This window comes from Zootermopsis nevadensis, unplaced genomic scaffold, assembly GCF_977971745.1.
Source record: "Zootermopsis nevadensis isolate Lab colony 2312 unplaced genomic scaffold, Znev_1.0 Znev_ptg000023l, whole genome shotgun sequence".
NCBI classification, from domain to species: Eukaryota; Metazoa; Arthropoda; class Insecta; order Blattodea; family Termopsidae; genus Zootermopsis; species Zootermopsis nevadensis.
Window position 1 is genome coordinate 8,453,922 of NW_028259155.1, and position 27,152 is coordinate 8,481,073.

Below are 27,152 nucleotides of genomic sequence, written 5' to 3' on the forward strand. Positions count from 1 at the left end.
GATAGCATGGGACATGTCGCAATAGATAAAGTACGCTATCAATGACGTTTATTAAGGAAAAACACAGTTAATTGAATGGCAAGACTGTATTTAAGAGAAATTTATCGTTTGTAAGAAATAAAATAAGAATCTTGTGGAATGCAAAAAAAGAAACAGTGGTTTGAGAGAAAAGTGTAATTTGAAATGAATTAGTTGTACAGAAAGAAAGTTTTGAATTTATCGAGAAAAGAAGAATTATCTGTTCTTTGTATTTGCTGATGGTGTGAGCATTTCAGGGGGTTTTAAGATAATATTAAAAGACTTTTGATACTGAGCGATATCTACATGTTGAGCGGTGATGATGTACAAGAACTGTACGCTGACTTGACTGCAGAAAGTAGGAGCCTGTCAAGGAAGAAGTGGCAAAGCCCCTGGCGGAATGTTGTAAGATATTTTGTTTAGTTTGTGTGAGAGTTGGAATACCAACAGAGATGTTTAATAATACTGAATGTAAGTGGCAGTTTCCATCACTGGAAAGTATAAATTTCCCATTTCTTTTGTGAATGTAAAGGTTAGGTTATGTTAGGTTTTGTTAGGTTAGGTTTTGTTAGGTTAGGTTAGCCTCAGTAATGATAGAAGCATTTTATTATTACAACTGGTAAGTAATTGTTTAAGGATCATTATAAATATTTAACTTTATTTACAGAGTGGACTTGGGCTGTAAAATGAGAATTAAAAGTATAAGTTCTCATATGATCAACTGTTTTTGAAGTATGTGATAAAATCATAAATTTCGAATTGACCACAATAAGAATGAAATAACTCATTAAACAAATGAAGTACATTGGTTGGGACAAGGATGTGCCTTAAGCTGTTTTCTGGTCGACATATTCATTAATGGGTGTAGTTTTCGTAATATATCTAATTATTTCACACTTAATTATATCTCACCCATGCAAAAAAACAATTGTACAGATGTCAGGGCCATATAATATTTACTTAGCTCGATAAATTCAATTAAACTAAATGCATTATACCTCAGTGCAATTCTGTAAAATGATCATTTCCTGGGGAGCTTTATCATTTTCCTTCTACTGGCATTCATAGTACGTAATTTTAGTGATTCATACACTCTGATATTGGTTTACAGAATGATTTTTCATTTCCCAAGCATTTGTTGAAATTTATTTAATTTCTGTGGCCACTCAGCTCACAAGTTTTTGTACACGGATCTTTTAATACGACGATATCAAAACTGAGTAATATTTTCAGATACTAGTAAAGTATAAAAAGTGAAACTGTCCCACTATACGCCATGTAGGCGCTTGGGGGGGAGAGGAGGTATAGCTCCTACTCATTCTCAACTTCGCCACTAGATGGGGTGAGTGACCAGGACCTCGGTACCCATCGGATAGGGGACTGGGTGGGCCACAGAGCCAGTCTGGATGCAGAGGCTAGAGGAAAAATTCTCTGCCCCCATCGGGGATCGAACCCTGGTCGTCCAGTCCATAGCCAGTCACTTTACTGACTCTGCATTCAAGAAAATTACACAAGATAAATATTTGTATTATGTAATATATATTAAGTTTAAGTAATTTAAGTGAAGAGAATCATTTGACACTTTTTATTGTGTTAACAGGGGAAAATATTTGTATGAAATGTTACAGGGAACATAAACGATGCTGTGGGACATATTTTGAGTGAACTGACGAGGGAGCGTGTTGTGGGTTGAGGATTGTGGCATGGTTTTACTGTTTTATGTGTCCGTTTTCTTGGTAGTTTGTATTTGTTTTTGCATGTTCTTATGTCTGTAGAAACAAACTTACTGTAACCAGGCACAGAAAAGTTACAGGAAACAAGATAGTCCTGAACAGAAGGAACTTATAGCAACCGGCATCTCGATTAAAGAACTCGTAAGTAAACTTAAAGTCTTGATTTAGTATTAGTTTCAAAATGAATGTCTGGTGTGTCTGTTGAGTTCACATGTCAGAACGGTGGCTAAGTGAGGATATTTTAGTAACCGCTGTTCATTTCTCGTCTTATCTAAAGTCCAAGACACGGTTTCTTGGTGAATATTTTTATTACAGAGTGGAATAATGGGGTAGAAGTCACCTGACATTTGAAGGGCTAATCGTCTGTTCCCTAACGCAGCGCAATTAATTGTGGCATGATTTTAATTTTCATAGATCGGGTCCTGTAACCAAGTCACATTGCTATATAGCCATCGCACATGAATCGAGTCTGGTAAAATAATGCTTTACGTGCGACCAGCATTATATATTTCTGCTACATGTTTCAAGCTCAGATGAACCGTCATCAGGTGGGCAGTGCGTAAAGTATGATGCTAAAAACAATTATATCAATTATTTATTTTATTCCGTCTGATCACAATATAATTTTTTTATTTAAAATTTCTTATAATTAAGATAATAAAATATCATTCATGTTCCATATCGATTGATCGATTTACATTTCGGAACATTTACACAACATGTTTCGGTTTTTATAAAACCATCATCAGGTGTAAAATATATCTAAGAACTTAAAACTCAAACAGAAATCATAATTAAGTTTTAAGTTCTTAGATATATTTTACACCTGATGATGGTTTTATAAAAACCGAAACATGTTGTGTAAATGTTCCGAAATGTAAATCGATCAATCGATATGGAACATGAATGATATTTTATTATCTTAATTGTAAGAAATTTTAAATAAAAAAATTATATTGTGATCAGACGGATTAAAATAAATAATTGATATAATATTCACAATATGACGCAATTACACTATCTTAAAAACAATTATTACGTGAAATTAATAGATTGTATAGTGGTGGATTTGTCACTACATTTACAAACACGAGGAAAATATTGTGTTTTTTTAAATCACTAGATGCATCTCTTAATCTTTTGCAGTAATACTCGTCACCTTTGTACTTTTATATTGACTGTCCACCTGGTGATGGTTCACTTGAACTAAAATATATACTGGAAATAAATAATATCAGTTAGGTATTAAGTATTGTTTACGAGCTTGATTTTTATATGTTAATCTGGTTGGGGTCATATTTTAGCAAGAGCTACTTTTTCTTTAGTTATGGACTGTTGGGTCTCGTATGGAGTTTGAAAGGAACGCTCGAGACAGATTTATATTTTTTAGGGTTATGTAATTCGTGCTTTATCTTCTCAAGTTCTGTTACTAAGCTGTACACGTGCCCAACATGTTGAAATAAATTTGTGGGACATGTAATAACGCAGAAACGCTCCAGGCATTCCTGTTACAATTGTGTGTTCTACACCTGGAATATCTGAAATATGTGTGTTCAGAGTATGATTTTTCAATTCAATTCTAAAGGGTTTCGACGACGGTAGTTTACATTTAAAATTATCCACTGTCAGGACTTTTTCCATCGTCTGTTCTTTAAAATCTATCTAAGGGGCCCAACAGACCAACAGAGTAGGTACCTCTCACCTGAAGACGGAGACAGGACCAGCCTCCGAAACGTCGTGATTTTAAAGAACAGACGATGGAAAAAGTCCTGACAGTGGATAATTTTAAATGATTTTTCAGACTTAAAAATTTGTAGTTAGTTTGTAAATTATATATATATCACATAAGAGAGGTTACTGAGGGTTTAAATATGTCGGTGCATGGCCTCGGTTGATAAAATAAATTTTCGTAATTCTCCCAGAGTGTATCCACATCCTGTGAATGTAGCACGCCATCTGTGGGCCTAGGACCAGATTAAATGACCTTCCTGATTAAACTCGTTAATTATTAATGCAAACTGTTCTCTTTATGGTGGACCTCTGTGTTTAACTGGATCTGCTGTTGGATGCGTATGAGGCAATGAATCCGTCATGTAGATGTTACTTTAATTCTTTTGATTGGCTTATTTGACAGCAAGACGAGAGCTGTGTAGGTGAAATCAGAAGACTGTGAATGCCGAATTTAGAATTATACTTTCATAGGCTATTTTGAGATAATCCCAGCATTTGTCATCTGAAGGGAGCGTGGAAAACCATGAAATAAATTTACGTGGTCTTCGGCCTGCCCTCTAGGAAGGTAGACTGAAGTGTAAGTTGGTGGTGGTAGATGTTTCACGTATACAAAAAAATAATTTTAAAATAAAATTATGTATTGCAGTTCGTGCATTTTAAAATAATGAAGTGTGTGGTGATTTGTACTTGACTGTACTCTTTATCGAGTGAATATGAATGTATGTTGTTATCACCTACCATTTAGAAATTGTTTGCAAAAAGATTAATGGAATTATTGAATGCATTTTTAAAATTGTATGATAGATTTAATGTCATCACACCGATTACTTAACAATTCATTGGATGTTGTAATGAAGCACTTTACTGACGATCACTGACTCTGGGGATGTGACACTCAGAATTTTGGAAATGTCACGTGTATTTCAGAGGATTGTGTTTACAGAGTTTTGGTTGTTAAACCTTGAGAGAAAAACCACTTGTGAGACATTGTCATAGAGAAGAGGATAATATTAAAATGGTTTTGATGAAATCTTGTGAGTGTGGACTGGATTCAGCAAATGAAGACGTGTTCTTTTGAACACAATACTGAACTTCCAGTTTCCATAGAACAAGAAATTTCTTGATTAGTTTAGTGATATTCCTTTTCAAGGAAAATTCTGGTCCATGGATTTGATATACAGAAGCATTGAGAATTATTTTGTCACCTTGCATTCCAGTCGTTCCTGTGTTCGCTGGACGCTGTCACCGCTGCAGTACAAATCCTAATGCTTTCCTTTGAAGCTTGTACCGCCTGATCAATGTGTGGAGCTTTGCCCCCATTCTCCTACATGCTTTGTGAAAGGATCCTTAGACACCTGGGTCTCTCACACTGTAAACATGCCTCATTACTGTGAGAAAATGGCTTTGTGTGTGTTATTTGATGTGTACGAAGTGACTAACATTAGATGTAACTAATCCTAACAGAGACGAAGCTTTGGTGACCTGAGTACTCTCTGTGACAAAGAGGATGCGGAGGTAAGGGATGAGGATTCTGCTCCCTTCAGCTTGGATTCGGTGAGTTTATGTCCGCGCTGCAAACTGCGCGAATCAATCGACGAGACGCAAAAACTGTGCTGAATTTTCTGTATGTTGCGTAATGTATCCAGCCATCTCTCAGCAGTCATTTATAGTTAGCTGAATGTTTGCTTTTGGTATCTTTTACTGTCAATCCTTTTCTGGAACATCTGTGTAGGGGCCCAGTAAGTCGGTTATCTCATTTAAAATTACGTAGGATAAAATGTTAGTGATCGGTACTCTCCCACTTCGTATGTTGGAAGTTTTGGGATCAGCTGTCCTAACAGGTTTTCCAAAGTCCCTCCTCCATGCATATTCTGAGATTGTTTCATAAATTTGGCAATGGCCGTGTCCTTCCACATTCTTTGCAATTCATAATTCAGTATTAATTTTATCATTCAGTGCTGAACATATGAGCTACTGACAGCATTGCTAAATAATCCACTGTTAAATTGACGCCAGGTTTTAAATCGTGTCAATACTGTAATATTTTAATGATACGGGACTGTGATGTTGAAAATTCTGCCACGGGCAGAGAAATGCATGTTCCTGGCACAATCGACAATTATTCATCTTTATTCATGTTTTTCCTCTGGATTTTGGCAGCGTATGCTTGTTGGCAGGTGCCGACATTTCAGAGAAACATGCTGTTACCATCTTCAGGGCTGAAGGTGTACACTGATGAGTGTACTTGGTAACAAAATCCACGTCACTATCATTATCGTCACCATGTCTTATCTTGCATTCTTTCCAGATAATCCAGTGCTTTTAATTTATGTCTGGAATCTGTTTAAATAACCAAAGTGTTCCTGAAATTGCTCTGAAAAATGAAGTTTGTCCACCCACAGGTCATACAGTTGGTACTTTGCCAACAGTACATTCCTCATACGAAGCTCGTTCTTCAAAACATAGTCGCTGGCTTTGCTTATTTCTTTAGACCTGTTCATTACTTCATACATCATTCAATGTTCTGATATTCTATAAAGTAATATTATTTGGGTCATTTATTAATTAATCTGCGTCTAGTGGTGCATACATAACAGTTTCACGTGGATGTTTTGGCACGGAGCACTTTCTTCATTTAATCTCCGTTCCGACATGTAGAAGCTTGTGACTCCTCCCTCGTCGATTAATCCTGCTACTGAAGGCTTCATATTACGATGAACCTGCGTTGAATATGTAAAGGTTAACATTTTAATTTTGAGAGTTTTGTAACATTTTTGTTGGAAAATAGAAACATTTTAAGAGAAAGAATTGGTTTGTGATGATACGTAGCTGTTACAGAGCCCCACTGTATTGGAAAATTTTGAAATTCACCTACACTGAAGCACATACGTGATAAAGTAACGCAGATTCAGTGTGTATGTTCTCGAAAGGCAATTATTACAGCGGAAATTGGAATTTTTTAAAAATTTAAGGCACTTTTCATTGAATTTTAGGTGTCACTACATTAGTAAAAAGTTGACAGGTGGTTCAGTATGCATGGTACAATATCCAATTTGTGTAGTGGTGTGTTGGTACTTAGCAGTTTTGCCAACATGGTAGCCCTGGTCCAGGAAGAGGAATATTTCAGTATTTTATTACGAATTAGAATTGACGTACCATAAGTGTTTTAATATTCTACACATTAGTTTACAGTGTATTTCTTTTAATTGATTAACTCTCTTGTATTTTAATGGTTATACTAATGCATGAACTTCACTTATATTCTGTCTGGATCTGTATGTAGAAAGCTCGCTCTCTGGGCGACTTACACCGCATGTCAGGTTCCTTTCAAACTAACAGCAACTGCAGCAGCATGGACTCCAACAAGGAGCCCGTTCATACAGGCGTCTCCGTCAGGGCTCTCGTAAGTAATACCTGTATGACGCATGTGTTACGTTCATGACCACTGAATATCTTCAGTAGTGAAATTATTACCACCTGAAGATGGCTGTATTCTGGGTTGTTGCGCCGTGTAGTCCGGTGGAAATTTATCAAGGTCCTTGCTGCCTCCATCGCCCTGATGATGGAGGCAGCAAGGACCTCTGAAATGTCAGTAAACTTCTACTAGACTATATAGCACAACAACCCAGAAGACAAGCGTCTTCGGACTCACTGCCGTCAAAACCTGAAATCCTACATACTGGCACCTGCTTTATAAAACTTTATGATGTTAATGGTGTTAAGACACCTCAAGATGGAAACACTTGACTGTGAGCCTGATGTGTTGTAACATTTTTGTCTGTAGAAAAAATCTGGAATGTTGGTAACCTGGCATGTTTTAGCGATTTGTTGAATTTTAAGTTGGGATAATTTTAGTGGGCTATAGCAGACTGCGTAACCTCCGGTCCTTCTTTGTGAACACTTCAACATTTGAGAACAGTGAAGACACAGGACTTTTGTATTGCAAGCAGACTTTGCATTTGGAAGTTCAAGGATCAGATCTGATTATTGTAAACACTTTGGGCAGAAGTTTGGGAAATGAGGATACTCGTAGGCTGCGGCTACTGATGAGTGTTGTTGTCGAGTATCTTTGTTGGATTAGGAATGTAATATACAGGAGAGAAGCTGGTGTCTCCAGGGGTGAACAGATGTGTTAAATTCACCATTCAGTATCGCTTGTCCAACAACAGGACTTTGCTGTACGGTCGGCTAGTCCGCATGCAGCACACAACAGCTCTCTGCTCACTAGCCATTCTTTTGCACGCACTGATGAGTGGAGAAGCTAATTACTTTTTGCTCTGTCTGTACACTCTTTATTCTTCCATGTACATTAAACTTTGGTAAATCTTGTAACTGCGTAACATTTTGAGAGCATGATTTTGGTTTTTGATTATGACCTGAAAAACTGTGTCATTGGCATTTTCTCTAAGTCATTTGTTGTTCTGTTCTGAATGAGATACAACGCGCTGCGTGATGCTTACTAAGTTTTTAAAGAATATGATGCAGAAAAAATTATTACAGTAGTAGAACTGTGAGTTTTGGTTTAAGACACAAAAATTATATAGACAAAAGTGAGCTTCCGCTGTTGTATATCTTGGCGATGTAATTTTAAAGTTTTCTAAAATTTGTAAATTCTTATAGATCCTCTTGTGGTCTTCTTGATTGTGACACCGTGTTGCGTTGCAGGTAGTTGGCAGCATTTTGGTAAACGTGCAGAACAAGATGTCAACAACCCTCGCAACCATTGGGTGGGGCTCTAGTTAATTATAACTTAGATTTTAATTCAGAAATCACTGTTTTTCACAGCTCTGTAAAGAGCCGCCGTTAACTGATGTTAATCGCTACAGGTATTTAACAGTGGCTTCGTGGTCTGAGGCCAAATATATCATATAATTCAGTGTTTCAGCCACATCTAGTTTTGTGTGTCGGTCATCACTTTTCATTACCACAATCCCCTTAATTTAAGGCTCTTGCCATGTGCTGGCTTCCTGTGTGATTACCAGGAGAGGGCTAATTCCAGAAATTAAATAAATTGCTCGTTTATAGAAGGGGGATTGCCATCTGCGTGCTGAAACTAAAATTGTATTGTCACAGTTTACTGTTGAAAGTTTGAATCGCTTCTTTCATCATAGAAATATACTTACATTCCTCATTTCGAATGTCATATTCATCCACTTGTATCTTGCATAAAAGTGTTAACTTGTGAAACCAGAAGGAAGAAATAAACGCTGTGACCATAATGCGATGAAAATTCTTGTTCTAAAGCTGTGTGAATGGGATATTCGTGTTTGTTTTGTGAGAGAGTTTTAATTTGTTATTTTTACTCTGCCTGTCCCAATATTTGCATGTGGCTTGATGCATGGACAAAGAGAGCGAGTTTCTGCAACTTGGCCGACTCGCCTGCCGAATCTGTCTCCGAAAGCAAACGGCACCAGGTGAGAACTGCCCAGTTAAACTCTTCAGAATGCGCTGCTATAGTTTACTGCCTTTGACTCCTGACTCTTCTTAAAGACTTCAACATCAACATCTTTTAATAAAGTTTCTGCGGTGACATTCGAAAACATTTAAATATGGTTTAATTTCTTTTTTTCCTTCCTCATCTTATTTTTATTGTTCGTAATATTTATTTAATCAGCAATTGTGTCATTTCTTATTACATTTTAATATTAGTCTGTGTATTGTAGGAAGTATCGTAATATGATGATATGTGTAAACTGTATGGTGGAGGGGTGAAGTGGAACTCTTAAGGAGGGCATTATCTTAAGGATAGTTCAAAATATATAGAAATTTTTAATTTTGATAAATGCTTCATTTTACCTTGTTGTGATGGAAATTTGAAATTTTATCTTCACATCTTAATTAAAATTTGGCATATTTTATGAAGTATGACCGATCAACGTGTGTGGGTGTGTGTATTTTGTTGTTGTCATATTCACCCAGATGCTTACGAATTTTGTGAAATCTGGAGGGCAGTGGAATATTGACATCTTCAAATGCTTCCTAAAAATTGTATCACAACTGAGGTCACCTCTTAAATGTCAGATTTGGGGAACTGAAAATTTTCTGTCTGAAGGTAACATTTAGTCAAGAGCGCCTCAGCAGTGATTTGAACTGGATGACATTGCGCTGGTAGTGCCTCTTCAATACTTTAGTTTCTTAGATGAAGTGTTGTTCATAAAAGCGGTGGACTTACCTGAACACTTAGAGAACACTTCTTAGTGTTCCAGTAAATTTTAGGTGGTGTGGTTTAGTGGGTGTAATCAGCATTGTAAAGGTTGTAAGGTTTTAATTTTATCTGGTAGCCCCAGTCCACACTTTTCTTTTTCTGTCTGGTGTCAGGGATCAGACGTAATTTCGCACGATTTCTCATGATTACAGAAATCAAGTTTTTCGAAATTTGATCAGCTGAGCAAGAAGACTGTTCTGCATGTCCGTTCTGTTGATGCTGCCAAAGTTCAAAAGCAGTTCAACCAGGTGAGAAAACTGAATTATTGCCATAGTGGTGACTTTATAACCGTTGCGATGCTTATCTGAAGGGATCTCGATAGCAGACATTTTATTTAAAATGGAATCAATTTGATTGATGAAGGTGTTCGTACCAAAACAAGAAAGACATGGAACCGTGAACGCAACATAGTACAGACACACACAAGAACTCCATAAATAATGAAACATCTGTAATGTGCCACTGGCACAGATCCAAGACCCACAAAAATGAGATAGTATACATATTTTTTTGAGGACTTCAAATATTTTTTTGAAATTTTACAATGCAGGTATATGCATTTACTTATGTTATGATCTGTTTTATTTATATAAATAAATTTAAATGTAAATAAATAGTTTCATTTTTTCCTTTGCCTTGTACTGTTCTATTTAATATGAGCTGTGTGTTCTGTAGTCTGCAGAATCAGCGTCTGAACAGACGAGCAACTGCAAGTCGTGCGGAAAGCAGGTTTTCCAAATGGAGCAAGTTAAGGCCGAGCGCGCAGTTTGGCACAAGAACTGCTTCCGCTGCAAGGAGTGCAACAAGCAACTCACGTGAGTGTCACTGTGACGTAGGAGTGACGATATAAAACTTTATCAGTGATGCATCATGCCAAGCACCTTTATTGAAAAATGTAGGTAGTCACAAAAGTAGTAATAAATCTGAAACTGTCGCACGTACAGTATTTTAAAATTTTTGTTGGAAATTTCTATTTGCCTACTTAATTTTTGTTGAGCTTTTCTTTTAAACTTATTACTAAAGTATTATGCCAATTCATTTGTTTTAAATGTGTTTTAATTCACATGATAACAGATCAGAAATATAATGAATATTAAGAAAGATAACAAAGAGTTTTGCATTTGTGTGTTGGTGTTGTGTTGACTTCACAGCTCATCTCTTGGTCTTATTTTTTATGGTCTGCATAAAAATTACAGCCATGAAAGAGAAAAACCTACACCACAAGCAAAAGGTACACAGTGAAAAATTTAGATGTGTTCGCCAGTGGCAGAATGTCGAAGGTGAAACCAAAGTGCTTTCTTGATTTTTGCAGCACCTGTACACGTGGCGTGGCCTGTACTTTACCATTATTCTTTGAATTACCACATACAAGACACTAAAAAATGTTACAGAAGGGCTTATTCTTGTATCTTCTGCTTTGCGCTGTATTCCACCAAAGACAAAGAAACCATTTTACATTTTACAGGAGACAGTGACACATTCAATCACTGAAGGCTGCTACATGCTTTGCTCTTTGTGGAGCTCCTCTACGTGACAAAGGCATTGTACTCCACCCTAAAATTCTATTACTTTTATCTTTAGACAGATCCGCTCCCCACCCGTCGGTGTTAAACCCTGGCATTTAATTACAGCTTGCTTTTGAATTCCCAGCAGCGAATGCGTTAAAATTGCGAGTGACTTTGTGCTGAGATTGTCGCTGGCCGTGGATAAAAACCGCGGTGCGTTAAGTCTCCTCTAACACAGCTACTTTGTGTTGCAGCGTTGATATCTACAGCAGTCACGAGGGTCAGTTGTACTGCAAACCTCATTTCCGGGAACTGTTCAAGCCCAAGGCCGTCGTGGATGAAGATTTTGAGCCACGTAAGTTTGCGCGTTTCCCGCTGGATTCTGTGCGACGGTCGAGATGAACAAACCTTTAAGTGCCTCTATTGAATATTGGAAAATAAATTGATTTTTTATCCATGGTGACACATTTAATGTTCTTTTCATATTTATTTTTATAAAAGTGAAAACAATTCTTGTATCGAACAGAACCAGTGGGGGATTGAAGTTACAATTTGACTTGACTGAACAGTTTTACATTTGATACAGTGTTACATTGTTCAGTAAACTACTACTTCTCCATGGCACTAGAGCCCTTTCGTAGGGTCTTAGCCTCCTCTGACAGTATCACAGAATATATAATTAATACAGCCTATACATTTTTTAAAATATATAAAAATCAAATCTTACTGTAAAATATATAAAGTGTAGTTTCTATAAATTTTTTTATTGTATCTCCATGTTTTATTTTGACAAATACTATAAATTTTGGTGGTCATTAAAGGGTTCTGTTGTAAAAATTAGTGTAATTAATGCTTAACTAGTTACTGGAATTTAATTCATGTTTGTTATTCACTGGAAATTAGTTTTATAAATTATTTAAATATTTAAATGTGTATCAGTTTCTTGTCGTTTAATTTCTGTCAGTCTTTACAGTATTACCTGGTATGAAAATAGGTTTGGTATATTTCTGTACGTTGTAGCTCGGCTAAGAAAACCAGAAATGATCATCCGTGAAAATCAACCAATCGAATTGCCTCCTGAAGTTGTGAGAGGTAGGGCAAACCTGCACACGTGTTCTGTGTTCTGTCCGAATATTTGCATGGTGTATGTACTAATAAAGTGCAATTTATTTTCACAGACTAAAGCTCCCTTTCTTGGGGACAGCAGTCTCTGTTACTCTAACCAAATGTAATGTTATTTTTTCCACACATTAACGCTTTTTGAAGGAGTTTCAGTGCAAGGTGACATGTTCCTCCTAAAAACTTACAAGATTACCCAGAAGACGATCCAAAATAAGATTCTGAGTCGTTGGTATTTTGTAACACTTTTGAAAATATTTGACTTAATTTTACTGAAAAAGTTTTTCTAGGACCGTGTGAAATTATTATGAAATTATTTCTGTGAGAATGAGGTAGATAAATCTCCATATATCATAATTTATACTTTTATTATCTGAACTACTTTTGGATCAGTTACAGATATTTTGAGCATGGAATCTACATGCTGACCCGCTACTGGGAACGGCCATCAGAATTATTTATTTCTATAAGAATAAGAAAAAAATTATACGTGCATCCAGTTCTGAAAAGCAACAGTTGATTGAATGTGTTGAAACAAACTAACTCCTAGTACTTAAACCAATAGCAGGTAGTGCAACTGTCTGTTGTGTGCTTCTGGAGTTGTAATAAGATTAATAGTTAGGATGCTTGATCTTACACGTAGCGTATGAAGCAGCGTTCAGAACCATCGTAATGCGTGTTGTCTTAGAACCCCTCTGTTACAGCCAGGAATGAATGAACACTCTTTGCATTGCCGTTGCCCTGTTTTTCGTGTATCTTTGTAAGCAGCATCGGCAAACATAAGAATATTGCTAATTTGTCATTGTTTGATTGTTTTCTATGGATCTTAAAACATATTAATGTCTGTAAGACTTGAGGTTCTCACAGCGGTGAGTATGAAGATTTCTGTCTTCTGGGTTGTTGCGCTGCGTAGTATGGTTGATGTTAACCAACGTTTCAGAGGTCATACTGCCTCCATCATCAGGGCGATGAGTATGAAGATTTCTGTCTTCTGGGTTGTTGCGCTGTGTAGTCTGGTCGATGTTAACCGACGTATCAGAGGTCATACTGCCTCCGTCATCAGGGTATGAAGATTTCTGTCTTCTGGGTTGTTGCGCTGTGTAGTCTGGTCGATGTTAACCAACGTTTCGGAGGTCATACTGCCTCCATCATCACGCCATCACAACCTGAAATCTCATTTAGGCTTATAATTTAATTTAATTTCTTTAACCTCTCCGTCCATATTGGGCTGACAACTTCCTCACTATTCACCCGGAATATTCATCGCCCTGATGACGGAGGCAGTATGACCTCTGAAACGTTGGTAAACAATGACCAGACTACACACTGCAACAACCCAGAAGACAGAACTCTTCATACTCATCGCCCTGATGATGGAGGCAGTATGACCTCTGAAACGTTGGTTAACATCGACCATACTACACAGCGCAACAACCCAGAAGACAGAAATCTTCATACTCATCGCCCTGATGATGGAGGCAGTATGACCTCTGAAACGTTGGTTAACATCAACCATACTACACAGCGCAACAACCCAGAATACAGAAATCTTCATACTCATCGCCCTGATGATGGAGGCAGTATGACCTCTGAAACGTTGGTTAACATCAACCATACTACACAGCGCAACAACCCAGAAGACAGAAATCTTCATACTCATCGCCCTGATGACGGAGGCAGTATGATTTCTGAAACGTTGGTAAACAATGACCAGACTACACAGCGCAACAACCCAGAAGACAGAACTCTTCATACTCATCGCCCTGATGATGGAGGCAGTATGACCTCTGAAACGTTGGTTAACATCAACCATACTAGACAGCGCAACAACCCAGAAGACAGAACTCTTCATACTCATCGCCCTGATGATGGAGGCAGTATGACCTCTGAAACGTTGGTTAACATCGACCATACTACACAGCGCAACAACCCAGAAGACAGAAATCTTCATACTCATCGCCCTGATGACGGAGGCAGTATGATTTCTGAAACGTTGGTAAACAATGACCAGACTACACAGCGCAACAACCCAGAAGACAGAAATCTTCATACTCATCGCCCTGATGACGGAGGCAGTATGACCTCCGAAACGTCGGTAAACATCGACCAGACTACACAGCGCAACAACCCAGAAGACAGAAATCTTCATACTCATCGCCCTGATGACGGAGGCAGTATGACCTCCGAAACGTCGGTAAACTTCGACCAGACGACACAGCACAACAACCCAGAAGACAGAAATCTTCATACTCTGATGACGGAGGCAGTATGACCTCTGAAACGTTGGTTAACATCGACCAGACTACACAGCGCAACAACCCAGAAGACAGAAATCTTCATACTCTGATGACGGAGGCAGTATGACCTCTGAAACGTTGGTAAACAATGACCAGACTACACAGCGCAACAACCCAGAAGACAGAACTCTTCATACTCATCGCCCTGATTACGGAGGCAGTATGATTTCTGAAACGTTGGTAAACAATGACCAGACTACACAGCGCAACAACCCAGAAGACAGAAATCTTCATACTCATCGCCCTGATGACGGAGGCAGTATGATTTCTGAAACGTTGGTAAACAATGACCAGACTACACAGCGCAACAACCCAGAAGACAGAAATCTTCATACTCATCGCCCTGATGACGGAGGCAGTATGATTTCTGAAACGTTGGTAAACAATGACCAGACTACACAGCGCAACAACCCAGAAGACAGAACTCTTCATACTCATCGCCCTGATGATGGAGGCAGTATGACCTCTGAAACGTTGGTTAACATCAACCATACTAGACAGCGCAACAACCCAGAAGACAGAAATCTTCATACTCATCGCCCTGATGACGGAGGCAGTATGATTTCTGAAACGTTGGTAAACAATGACCAGACTACACAGCGCAACAACCCAGAAGACAGAACTCTTCATACTCATCGCCCTGATGATGGAGGCAGTATGATTTCTGAAACGTTGGTAAACAATGACCAGACTACACAGCGCAACAACCCAGAAGACAGAACTCTTCATACTCATCGCCCTGATGATGGAGGCAGTATGACCTCTGAAACGTTGGTTAACATCAACCATACTAGACAGCGCAACAACCCAGAAGACAGAAATCTTCATACTCATCGCCCTGATGACGGAGGCAGTATGATTTCTGAAACGTTGGTAAACAATGACCAGACTACACAGCGCAACAACCCAGAAGACAGAACTCTTCATACTCATCGCCCTGATGATGGAGGCAGTATGACCTCTGAAACGTTGGTTAACATCAACCATACTAGACAGCGCAACAACCCAGAAGACAGAAATCTTCATACTCATCGCCCTGATGACGGAGGCAGTATGATTTCTGAAACGTTGGTAAACAATGACCAGACTACACAGCGCAACAACCCAGAAGACAGAACTCTTCATACTCATCGCCCTGATGATGGAGGCAGTATGACCTCTGAAACGTTGGTTAACATCAACCATACTAGACAGCGCAACAACCCAGAAGACAGAAATCTTCATACTCATCGCCCTGATGACGGAGGCAGTATGATTTCTGAAACGTTGGTAAACAATGACCAGACTACACAGCGCAACAACCCAGAAGACAGAACTCTTCATACTCATCGCCCTGATGATGGAGGCAGTATGACCTCTGAAACGTTGGTTAACATCAACCATACTAGACAGCGCAACAACCCAGAAGACAGAAATCTTCATACTCATCGCCCTGATGACGGAGGCAGTATGATTTCTGAAACGTTGGTAAACAATGACCAGACTACACAGCGCAACAACCCAGAAGACAGAAATCTTCATACTCATCGCCCTGATGACGGAGGCAGTATGATTTCTGAAACGTTGGTAAACAATGACCAGACTACACAGCGCAACAACCCAGAAGACAGAACTCTTCATACTCATCGCCCTGATGATGGAGGCAGTATGACCTCTGAAACGTTGGTTAACATCAACCATACTAGACAGCGCAACAACCCAGAAGACAGAAATCTTCATACTCATCGCCCTGATGACGGAGGCAGTATGATTTCTGAAACGTTGGTAAACAATGACCAGACTACACAGCGCAACAACCCAGAAGACAGAACTCTTCATACTCATCGCCCTGATGATGGAGGCAGTATGACCTCTGAAACGTTGGTTAACATCAACCATACTAGACAGCGCAACAACCCAGAAGACAGAAATCTTCATACTCATCGCCCTGATGACGGAGGCAGTATGATTTCTGAAACGTTGGTAAACAATGACCAGACTACACAGCGCAACAACCCAGAAGACAGAACTCTTCATACTCATCGCCCTGATGATGGAGGCAGTATGACCTCTGAAACGTTGGTTAACATCAACCATACTAGACAGCGCAACAACCCAGAAGACAGAACTCTTCATACTCATCGCCCTGATGATGGAGGCAGTATGACCTCTGAAACGTTGGTTAACATCAACCATACTAGACAGCGCAACAACCCAGAAGACAGAAATCTTCATACTCATCGCCCTGATGACGGAGGCAGTATGATTTCTGAAACGTTGGTAAACAATGACCAGACTACACGGCGCAACAACCCAGAAGACGGAACTCTTCATACTCATCGCCCTGATGATGGAGGCAGTATGACCTCTGAAACGTTGGTTAACATCGACCATACTACACAGCGCAACAACCCAGAAGACAGAACTCTTCATACTCATCGCCCTGATGATGGAGGCAGTATGACCTCTGAAACGTTGGTTAACATCGACCATACTACACAGCGCAACAACCCAGAAGACAGAAATCTTCATACTCATCGCCCTGATGACGGAGGCAGTATGACCTCCGAAACGTCGGTAAACATCGACCAGACTACACAGCGCAACAACCCAGAAGACAGAAATCTTCATACTCATCGCCCTGATGACGGAGGCAGTATGACCTCCGAAACGTCGGTAAACTTCGACCAGACGACACAGCACAACAACCCAGAAGACAGAAATCTTCATACTCTGATGACGGAGGCAGTATGACCTCTGAAACGTTGGTTAACATCGACCAGACTACACAGCGCAACAACCCAGAAGACAGAAATCTTCATACTCTGATGACGGAGGCAGTATGACCTCTGAAACGTTGGTAAACAATGACCAGACTACACAGCGCAACAACCCAGAAGACAGAACTCTTCATACTCATCGCCCTGATTACGGAGGCAGTATGATTTCTGAAACGTTGGTAAACAATGACCAGACTACACAGCGCAACAACCCAGAAGACAGAACTCTTCATACTCATCGCCCTGATGATGGAGGCAGTATGACCTCTGAAACGTTGGTTAACATCAACCATACTAGACAGCGCAACAACCCAGAAGACAGAACTCTTCATACTCATCGCCCTGATGATGGAGGCAGTATGACCTCTGAAACGTTGGTTAACATCAACCATACTACACAGCGCAACAACCCAGAAGACAGAAATCTTCATACTCATCGCCCTGATGATGGAGGCAGTATGACCTCTGAAACGTTGGTTAACATCAACCATACTACACAGCGCAACAACCCAGAAGACAGAAATCTTCATACTCATCGCCTTGATGACGGAGGCAGTATGATTTCTGAAACGTTGGTTAACATCAACCATACTACACAGCGCAACAACCCAGAAGACAGAAATCTTCATATTCATCGCCCTGATGATGGAGGCAGTATGACCTCTGAAACGTTGGTTAACATCAACCATACTACACAGCGCAACAACCCAGAAGACAGAAATCTTCATATTCATCGCCCTGATGATGGAGGCAGTATGACCTCTGAAACGTTGGTTAACATCGACCAGACTACACAGCGCAACAACCCAGAATACAGAAATCTTCATACTCATCGCCCTGATGATGGAGGCAGTATGACCTCTGAAACGTTGGTTAACATCAACCATACTACACAGCGCAACAACCCAGAAGACAGAAATCTTCATACTCATCGCCTTGATGACGGAGGCAGTATGATTTCTGAAACGTTGGTAAACAATGACCAGACTACACAGCGCAACAACCCAGAAGACAGAACTCTTCATACTCATCGCCCTGATGATGGAGGCAGTATGACCTCTGAAACGTTGGTTAACATCAACCATACTACACAGCGCAACAACCCAGAAGACAGAAATCTTCATACTCATCGCCCTGATGATGGAGGCAGTATGACCTCTGAAACGTTGGTTAACATCAACCATACTACACAGCGCAACAACCCAGAAGACAGAAATCTTCATACTCATCGCCTTGATGACGGAGGCAGTATGATTTCTGAAACGTTGGTTAACATCAACCATACTACACAGCGCAACAACCCAGAAGACAGAAATCTTCATATTCATCGCCCTGATGATGGAGGCAGTATGACCTCTGAAACGTTGGTTAACATCAACCATACTACACAGCGCAACAACCCAGAAGACAGAAATCTTCATATTCATCGCCCTGATGATGGAGGCAGTATGACCTCTGAAACGTTGGTTAACATCGACCAGACTACACAGCGCAACAACCCAGAATACAGAAATCTTCATACTCATCGCCCTGATGATGGAGGCAGTATGACCTCTGAAACGTTGGTTAACATCAACCATACTACACAGCGCAACAACCCAGAAGACAGAAATCTTCATACTCATCGCCTTGATGACGGAGGCAGTATGATTTCTGAAACGTTGGTAAACAATGACCAGACTACACAGCGCAACAACCCAGAAGACAGAACTCTTCATACTCATCGCCCTGATGATGGAGGCAGTATGACCTCTGAAACGTTGGTTAACATCAACCATACTACACAGCGCAACAACCCAGAAGACAGAAATCTTCATATTCATCGCCCTGATGATGGAGGCAGTATGACCTCTGAAACGTTGGTTAACATCGACCAGACTACACAGCGCAACAACCCAGAAGACGGAAATCTTCATATTAATGTCTGCCATTGGCACTGACTTGTATGCGTTCAACATCGAAGTTTCTGCATTTCTTTGTTCTTAATTACAACATTGTTTTTCATCGGCAGCTTGCATCTACTACTCAACAATGTCAGAGGAGAGAGATTGAATTTTGAAGTGTTCCTTGAGTGTGCTGTATTTTGGTTGTAGTTCAAAGGACAAAGAAGTGTTTCTTTGTGTCTTTCCATCTGCATGAAAGTACTTAATTCTGATTAACACATTTTTGTAGCTTTTAATACGAGGAACTCTTCATAAATTTTGTTGGGGAACTTTAATTCCTTAATATATTACCAATTTATTAGAATAAACTCCAGATTTATAATTAAAAAATGTTCATGTTGTGTTCACAGATAGTTATTTATTAATAATACCTTTACCAAAAACTGTATAGTCAAAGAATACCAATGAACCAATGTTGTTATTTTAATTTATTACCAAAATTAATTTGTTACAGTATTTTAATATTAACTGGAATAAAAAGGCATTGAACAACATTTCTATGGCTTAAGAAGGAAATGTTAGGGTCATGATAGTGTTTTGTCTTCTCTGTTACAGATGGCTGCTGTTTTATGTCAGATTGTCTGCTTTAAAACATTCTTTGAAAGGCACCGTCATTTAAAAGCTTTGTTCCACTGTTATTAAGAAACTTTTGTTTCTAGAATTAGTTATTAAATTTGTAAAATTTTTTTCTTGTCTTCAGCATCAGATAAACCTGATTTGGGATTAGAAGAATTGAGCTCTCTCAATGTGAAATCTCGATATCAGGTCTTTGAGAAGTCGGACTCGCTGAGTGGTGCTGATGTAGAGAGATCACCAAGTTCTGTCAGTGTCAAGCGATCGCCCAGTATCCTCAGCAAACTGGCTAGGTGAGTAAATTAATCCAGCCACTAAATTTCCACCATTTTCTGTCTGTCTGCTGTCGGAGAGTGTTGCAGACTTGCATGCATACGTCATGTGACTGCACGAAAGATGAAGGTCGGAGTCTCTGCTTCCTCCTCCTTCCAAAGATTTCTACATCAAATTGGCAGTTCTGATGCTCCCGTTGCTACTTTCATCTTAATGTGCCTTCTGACGACTGCAACAGTCACAATTATTTTGTAATAATTTGGGGCATGTATTTTATTTTGTTGTAATGTGTAATTTGATATAAAATTTTCATAATTTCCCAGTCTATAATAATGCCCACATTTTTATCATCTACACTGAGTCTGAACTTGTGAAAGTTAGGTTAGGTTTCCCGCAGAAATATTTTACTCAGTTTACACGGATTACAGACTTTTGTGTGTAATATGAGCGCAACACCCAACACCAATTGTTTCTTTCCCTTGCTTCGCCTGAAGCCATGTCTGTGTATTATTTTTTATAGCCCTGTTAATCTCACCAAAGTTTTAAAGCTTTGTAAAATTATTGCACACCGAAAGGGTCAAATTCTTCCTTTATTTTTGAACAGATCTGTACTTTTCAGTTTGAGGTTTTCATGGTTCATCTGTTAACTTTTCTTCTAGCAAATTGAGTGTGGAACCCATCACATTGTCCCTTTGACTAATAAACGTGTCTTTTTCTGCATGATTTGGGGTAATGTTTTATTACCAGAATTTTGAAGGCTCTTAAATTTCAATAAACATAAACAAACAAACTGAGTTCCAGTGTCATAATTCATATATTAGTTGCACATCTGAAGATTCATAACAAGCTTTAGTAGTAATTTCACCTTCATAGCACCATTGCTACAAAAATACTCTAATATGAATGACTTATGATTTTTTTTAAATTTATTTAATTACATATTTATTTTGAGATTTTAAACTGTTGGTTACATGGCGCAACCATAATGGATTCCCTGAAACCAAGTAAACATAAGTGGGCATAGCAGCATAAGGAAATGTTCGTGGTAATCGGAAGGTCATGAAATAGTGTGGAGACGTACTTCCGTAAGTAAACGCGCTGCCTGAACGCAGGTTTCAGGCCAAGGGGATGGATATTGGAGTGACTGATGACTCGCTTAATGGAATCCCATATGAAGAAAGCTCAACGTCCAGTGACGAAGATGAAGAAATTGAAGCGGAGGAAGGGGAAGCAGACAGAGATTTGATTCGCTCCAGTAGGAAACAGCGCGAACGACCCGTCAGCTTCAGTAAGATGGAGGATATCAAGTGTCGGTCAGTGTGAATCACTTCTTTGTAGTTAATGTACTTTTGTTGATGTTTTCATGCCTCTAAAACTATCGGACATTACATTTGCTCTCTCTCCCCCCCCCCCCCCCCCCCCCCCCATTAAGTAAGTGATATAATATCCAATTAGTGGCACTGAGGCGAATATCTGTGAATGCATTGCATGCTAACATATTTCTTTATTGACAATGACGAAGTTGTTTTCCTCCATTATTGTTGTACATACCAAATTATTGCCATTAGTACAACAACCGCAACTTTCGTTATTAGAGATACATAGAATAATGTTCCAAATTTCTCAGTACTTTTACTGGAAACCATTACAACGGTGTTAGAACGTGTTTAGATGCGCAGTACAGTTTAAGGAAGTATAATATAATGGACGGTAATTCTCGCAGGTGGGAGACTGGTCAGGCTGCCTGGCGAGAGGAGCAGCGGCAGGAGAGAAAACAGGAGATTCAGAACATTCGCTCGCGACTGTTCTTGGTATGCACTTCCCACCACCGATATTGAAATTATTTTGCATGACGTGGCATGACTTTACGAGCTTTTAACCTCACTTAGAGATTATCTACGTGTTGATTTAAACATATTGGTGTATTATTGTGGACACCTTATTGTATAATCCACCATTTTCAAAGAGTAACCATAAGTCAGGTTAGCGCAGTCTTGACATTATGTGCTAAACAGAGGAACTGAATTTTTTAATATCTTAAATTAAAATTAAAAGTCAAGAAGAATGAGATGGGCGGGGCATGTGGCACGCATGGATGGGGCAAGAGGTGTCCTCCTGGTATTGGTTGGGAAGCCTGAGGGGAAGAGACCTCTGGGGAGACCTAGACGTAGATGGGAGGATAATGTCAGGCGGGATCTATGGGAGATAGGAGTTGAAGGAGACTGGATATTGATGTCCCAGGACAGGGTCCGGTGGAGGGCTTTGGTTAATTCGGTGATGAACCTTCGGGTTCCCTAAGCTAGTTAGTTGGTTAAATTAAAATTAATCTTATAGGTCTCCTATGCATGCATTTATTCGTCGTTTTCTTATGTTATATAAAATATTGCACGGACCATGTTTCCATTTCAGGGTAAACAAGGAAAAATGAAGGAAATGTATGAACAGGCTGTGAAGGATAGTGAGAATTTGACAACAAAGAAGGAAGTTGGTGTCCGTTCTGAGAAAGCTAAGAGTATCAAGGAACGATTTGAACGTGGAGAAGTTTTACCGGATGATGACGCTGTTGAGGAGGGCGTAGTCAAGGATGACCACTCAAAGAAGGCTGTGGATGAAGACATGAGTGTCTTTGAAGCAGGTAAAGTTTAATCTCGGGAGATCTGAGGTTCTCACTGCGGTGTCCTTTTGGTCGCTACACCACGTGGACTTGTAGGTACCTACCAGTAGAGAAGAACTTACTGTCTCGAGGCATCACCGCTCAGAACACGAACACTAACAGAACTTCAGTCTCTTTCAATAGTGAGTACTCGGTGAAAATTTTCATGGAATGATATTGGTCACTTGATCAAATGAGGACGTAGTAAAATCTGCTTCATGCGCGTGGAATGGTGTTATGATTCCAGATAAGTAATAAGGTGAGAATAACCGTGCACAGAACTTTATTCTGAAAGGATAACATTCATAAAATCCTTTCTACATGTTTCAGCCAAGTACTCTTCAAGTGAAGAGTCGTAAAGCGCGGAATGAGTGCTTATACTTTCGAGCTGAACATTCAGAATAAGAAATGCACGTAAATACTGCAGGACGGTGTTTCGGTGATGGGATCAGTCTATTTGTGAAGAAAATATGTTTAACGTGCTTCTGAATATATATGGAAGTATTGGATCTGAATTTTCTTTAATTTTCCATGTGAACGATATTCAAAGCAAATATTCAGAATATCTAACGGATGTATTTGAGTAGACATTCATGTATTAATTAATTAATTAATTATAATTGTTGTGTTTGGTTTTACCTGAATTATTTTACTCATATACGTGGTGTGTAATTGCAGGCATATCAAAGAAGTCTCGTAGTTTATTCTTGGAACTGGATGCTACTGCTGCCAAGAACCACCATCAGCAGCAGCCTTCAGCGTCGCCACTGAAATCGCCGCTACCTGTTGATGATGCCCGAAGAAGATCAAGAGAGGTATGGAGATAGCATGTGAGGTTCCTTGATTTTATTTCGAGACTGCGACATAAATATGAGCATAATGTAAATGTTGTAAGAACATGAAATAGATTGAACTGCTTCAGTGTAGTGTCCACTGAAGGCTTTTGGTAATGATAATGTTAATGAAGTTCGGGGGTTCTGTAACACTGAATTGTTTTAATTGTCCTGTATCTGTTGTGATACTGGCAGTAGCTACTTTAATGAATTAATTTAGTATGTTATTAATTTAATCATTTGGGTTCGTTAAAATTTGTTTGAATGAAACCTATAATGAAATGTATGTAGTTAAACACATAAATGAGATCACGTAAAGAATATTGAAACTTTTACAAAGCCCAAAGGTCCATTATTACGTCCGCAGGAGCTCAGCAGTTTCGTGAGGGCGAAGATTTTGTCATACATGTCATTATCGGCATCAGAATCTCTTTTCAAGAATTGTATCTAATTACTAATACTATCCCATCAGTTGATATGGAGCGGTGCTCAAATGGCATTTTCAGACGGTTCTTCTGCGTCAGCCGTCAGAAGACGTGGTACGATCTAGTGATTTCGTTGAGGATGTAAAGGTGGAAACAGCAGAAGTTAGCAACAAGTTTAAGTTCTTTGAAACTTACAAAGAACCTGAAAAACAGAGGAAACAATTCCGCATTACCCCACCTCGAGAAGGGCAGGTTAAGGTGTGACGAAAATTGAATGTATTGTGTTTAGTGTTGTGATATCTGCATTGTCAACTAACATAATTTCCTTGAAACAGTTTGTCGCAAGCCGTGTAGTTAAGGGATGGATAGTGTCAAGTAGGCATAGTTGACTGTGCCGTGTCTTGTCAGGAGAAGGTGTAAAAGTGAAAGTTTGTGTGTAATTACATTTGTTACGTGTGTGCATGGATGATGTAACAGCGTGTAACATCTCTCCTCTGCTGTGTTTATTTTACATGTTAATACCTGTATATACAGAGAGATTCAGAAAACTGTGTCACCAGGTTGCGTACATGTCAGGAGAGAATCAGTTATGAAATATTTAGGAATTATTGAATTATCGTGAAAATTTTCCTCATTACTGGTTTCGTTCGCTTCCGATCTTTCTCGTTTGATTGGTTGTAAGTAAGGAGACGGGGAGTGGTGACACTGAATCATGTAGGTACGTCTCAAAGTATTGAATTCTGTGCCAATATGTACCAGTTAAAATGGTGCATTTGTTTGGTTAAATTTTGCTCAGTTATCAGTTGAAGAGGCAGTCAACTTCAAAACTACAGTGACAACAAAATTAACAAGTGCTAGTTGCTTTTAATTTCAAATTCTACAGACTTTTGAAGCTACAAAATGTAACTTATATTGACTGTGCCTCTTGGTGTACATACAGTCTGGTTGCTCGTTGCAGTAACACGCTGCTAAACCATTAAACCCTTGAGCTGACGTCCACCTGGCTACTTTGTTGTACAGGGGTTTAAGACCTGGATTATTGTAAGATGAAGGTTGTAGTATATGAAGGGATTCGTACACTTAAGTAACCTTGTGTTCCTACACATTTTTCAATCCACGGTTCTCTGCTGGGATTGTTTATCGAAGGAGAATTTGAAAATCATGATTGAACCGTAAGTGTCGATTATTCAGCTGACAAGTTGTCGCTTGTAAAACATTTGGGGCGACGTGCTCACTGGAGAGTGACCGTCATCTTCGTTTCACACCATTCTTATCCACTTCTCAGTTTTTCTGTTCGTGGTGTGGGCATTTCAGGAACTAACATTGTCTGTCCTGAAAGCAAGAAACTGACTGTGAGTTTGGGCGGACTGCTGCTTCATTTAACAAATTAACATCAATGTGAAAGTGTGTATTGTCAAAGTTATTAACAGTTACTCTAGAGTATACTGACTGGCTTACAGTTTGATTTTGTATTTAATAAATTATGTTAATATCTGGCGTATGTAGCTGCAATTTATAAGGTTTATCTCTTTTATAAAACATTTACAATTGGACTTGTTCGGTAACAGATAAAAAATAAGTTTTAGTCGCAACTAATCTTGTATTTCAGTGTTATATTTTGTCACATTCAAAGTAAATTTTTGATAAAGGTAAATATGTTTTGAATTTGTGTAAAAGGAAAGCACAGATCATCGTCAGAGCAAGGGCATGTTCAATTAATAGTGAAGCAACAGATGAGATTTTATCTGTAACTACAGTGTGGGTGCAATAAAACTTTGTTCTTTTTTTTATTCACTTGGCAGGCGAATTCTCCTGAACGTGAAATATACAGGGATCCAGAAGTTGTACGCAGCGAAGATAAAGTGGAAGATGATGAAGTGATGAAGACAAACACGGCGAAGAAAATGCTCTCTATCTTCAGACAAATGGAGGAGAATGCAAGCAAGGAAGATATCCCAGATGGTAAGGAATTGAGGATGTCACTTTTTGAAGATGTCTTGTCTCCTGGGTTGTTGCGCCGTGTGTGTAGTCTGGTAGACGCAACAACCCAGAAGACAAGACATCTTCAGACTCACCGCCACGAAAACCTCAAACCCTACATATCACTTTATGTCGGCAAACAGTTTGCAGAACATGTTGTTACCCTCTTTCTTAATTTCTTAATAAGACATTAAAATTCGTAAGGAGTTAAAACGAGAAGCTGTGAATTTGAAAAACTGGCTAACTCTTTTTGGGCAGAACAATGGACCTGTCGTCAGACAGAACACTAAATAATAATAAAATATTAAAATTTGAGGATTGAGTTACGATGCATTTGCTGAATTGCCTCTGTATTTCTCTTCCATGGCTCAACTGACACTGAAGTCTGTTGAAGCACGTCGCATATCCTATGAATCAATATTCTGCACTCGCCCGCTGTATCTCCCCTACGTAGTTGAATCGTGGGGTGGGGGATGATACGGTTCACTTAAAATAGACACTGTCAGAATCCTTTGTAATGTACGTGTATTCACATTTAGACATTCGAATTGCGCTTCAGGCCTACGGCAGGTATATGCAGCATGAAACAGTGGGCCGTGAGAGTTTCTACTCCCTTTCACTTTGAAACCACTCACTGAGAGTACAGTATGTTTGAATAAATGACATGAAGAATTACAAATATAATAAAATAAGTGACATGGAAATTAGTCCGAAGTTCTTCTTTCCAGGAAGTTAATTTTAACGTTGTTTGAAAAACCTTGAAGCACCTTTTTATAAAATACGCTTTACTCTTTCTGTTCATGTTATTAATGAATTCTGGGTGCATTGAGTCTTTAGACAGCTAGGGTACGTATTGACACTGACGTCTGTGGCAGGACCTAAGCCCTTGAAGCGGTTCACGCCTCCGCCAGATTACACTCGAGATTCGGGTTCATCGGAAGAGGAAACAGAGTCTGACGAGGAGGAGGAGGAGGAAGAAGAAGAGGATGTGGACCCAAATATTGTCAGGTCATCGGACAAGATTGAAGATGAGTTTTTGAAACAGGTGTGTTTTGTTATGATGTCAGTCGACAGCTTTTAGTGCTTTGGAGATTTTGTTAAACGC

General features: G+C 39.2%; 1 protein-coding gene across 23 annotated transcripts in view; it reads left to right on the forward strand.

Annotated features, from left to right (window-relative positions):
• The window catches only part of LOC110834880 (uncharacterized), a 97,779-nt gene that overhangs the window by 52,256 nt on the left and 18,371 nt on the right, over positions 1 to 27,152 (forward strand). For 6 of the 23 annotated variants that reach the window (XM_087354245.1, XM_087354246.1, XM_087354239.1 and 3 more), the window contains 16 exons: positions 1,794 to 1,892; positions 4,947 to 5,036; positions 6,766 to 6,885; positions 8,831 to 8,896; positions 9,840 to 9,935; positions 10,363 to 10,502; positions 11,447 to 11,547; positions 12,213 to 12,284; positions 20,011 to 20,176; positions 21,269 to 21,469; positions 21,880 to 21,967; positions 22,566 to 22,791; positions 23,488 to 23,624; positions 24,149 to 24,325; positions 25,870 to 26,029; positions 26,923 to 27,092. In XM_087354245.1, coding sequence (XP_087210371.1) covers positions 1,794 to 1,892; positions 4,947 to 5,036; positions 6,766 to 6,885; positions 8,831 to 8,896; positions 9,840 to 9,935; positions 10,363 to 10,502; positions 11,447 to 11,547; positions 12,213 to 12,284; positions 20,011 to 20,176; positions 21,269 to 21,469; positions 21,880 to 21,967; positions 22,566 to 22,791; positions 23,488 to 23,624; positions 24,149 to 24,325; positions 25,870 to 26,029; positions 26,923 to 27,092 — 2,109 coding nt within the window. The remainder of the gene's footprint in view (positions 1 to 1,793; positions 1,893 to 4,946; positions 5,037 to 6,765; positions 6,886 to 8,830; positions 8,897 to 9,839; positions 9,936 to 10,362; positions 10,503 to 11,446; positions 11,548 to 12,212; positions 12,285 to 20,010; positions 20,177 to 21,268; positions 21,470 to 21,879; positions 21,968 to 22,565; positions 22,792 to 23,487; positions 23,625 to 24,148; positions 24,326 to 25,869; positions 26,030 to 26,922; positions 27,093 to 27,152) is intronic. The other 17 variants (XM_087354241.1, XM_022074558.2, XM_022074573.2 and 14 more) reach the window with 9 other exon arrangements.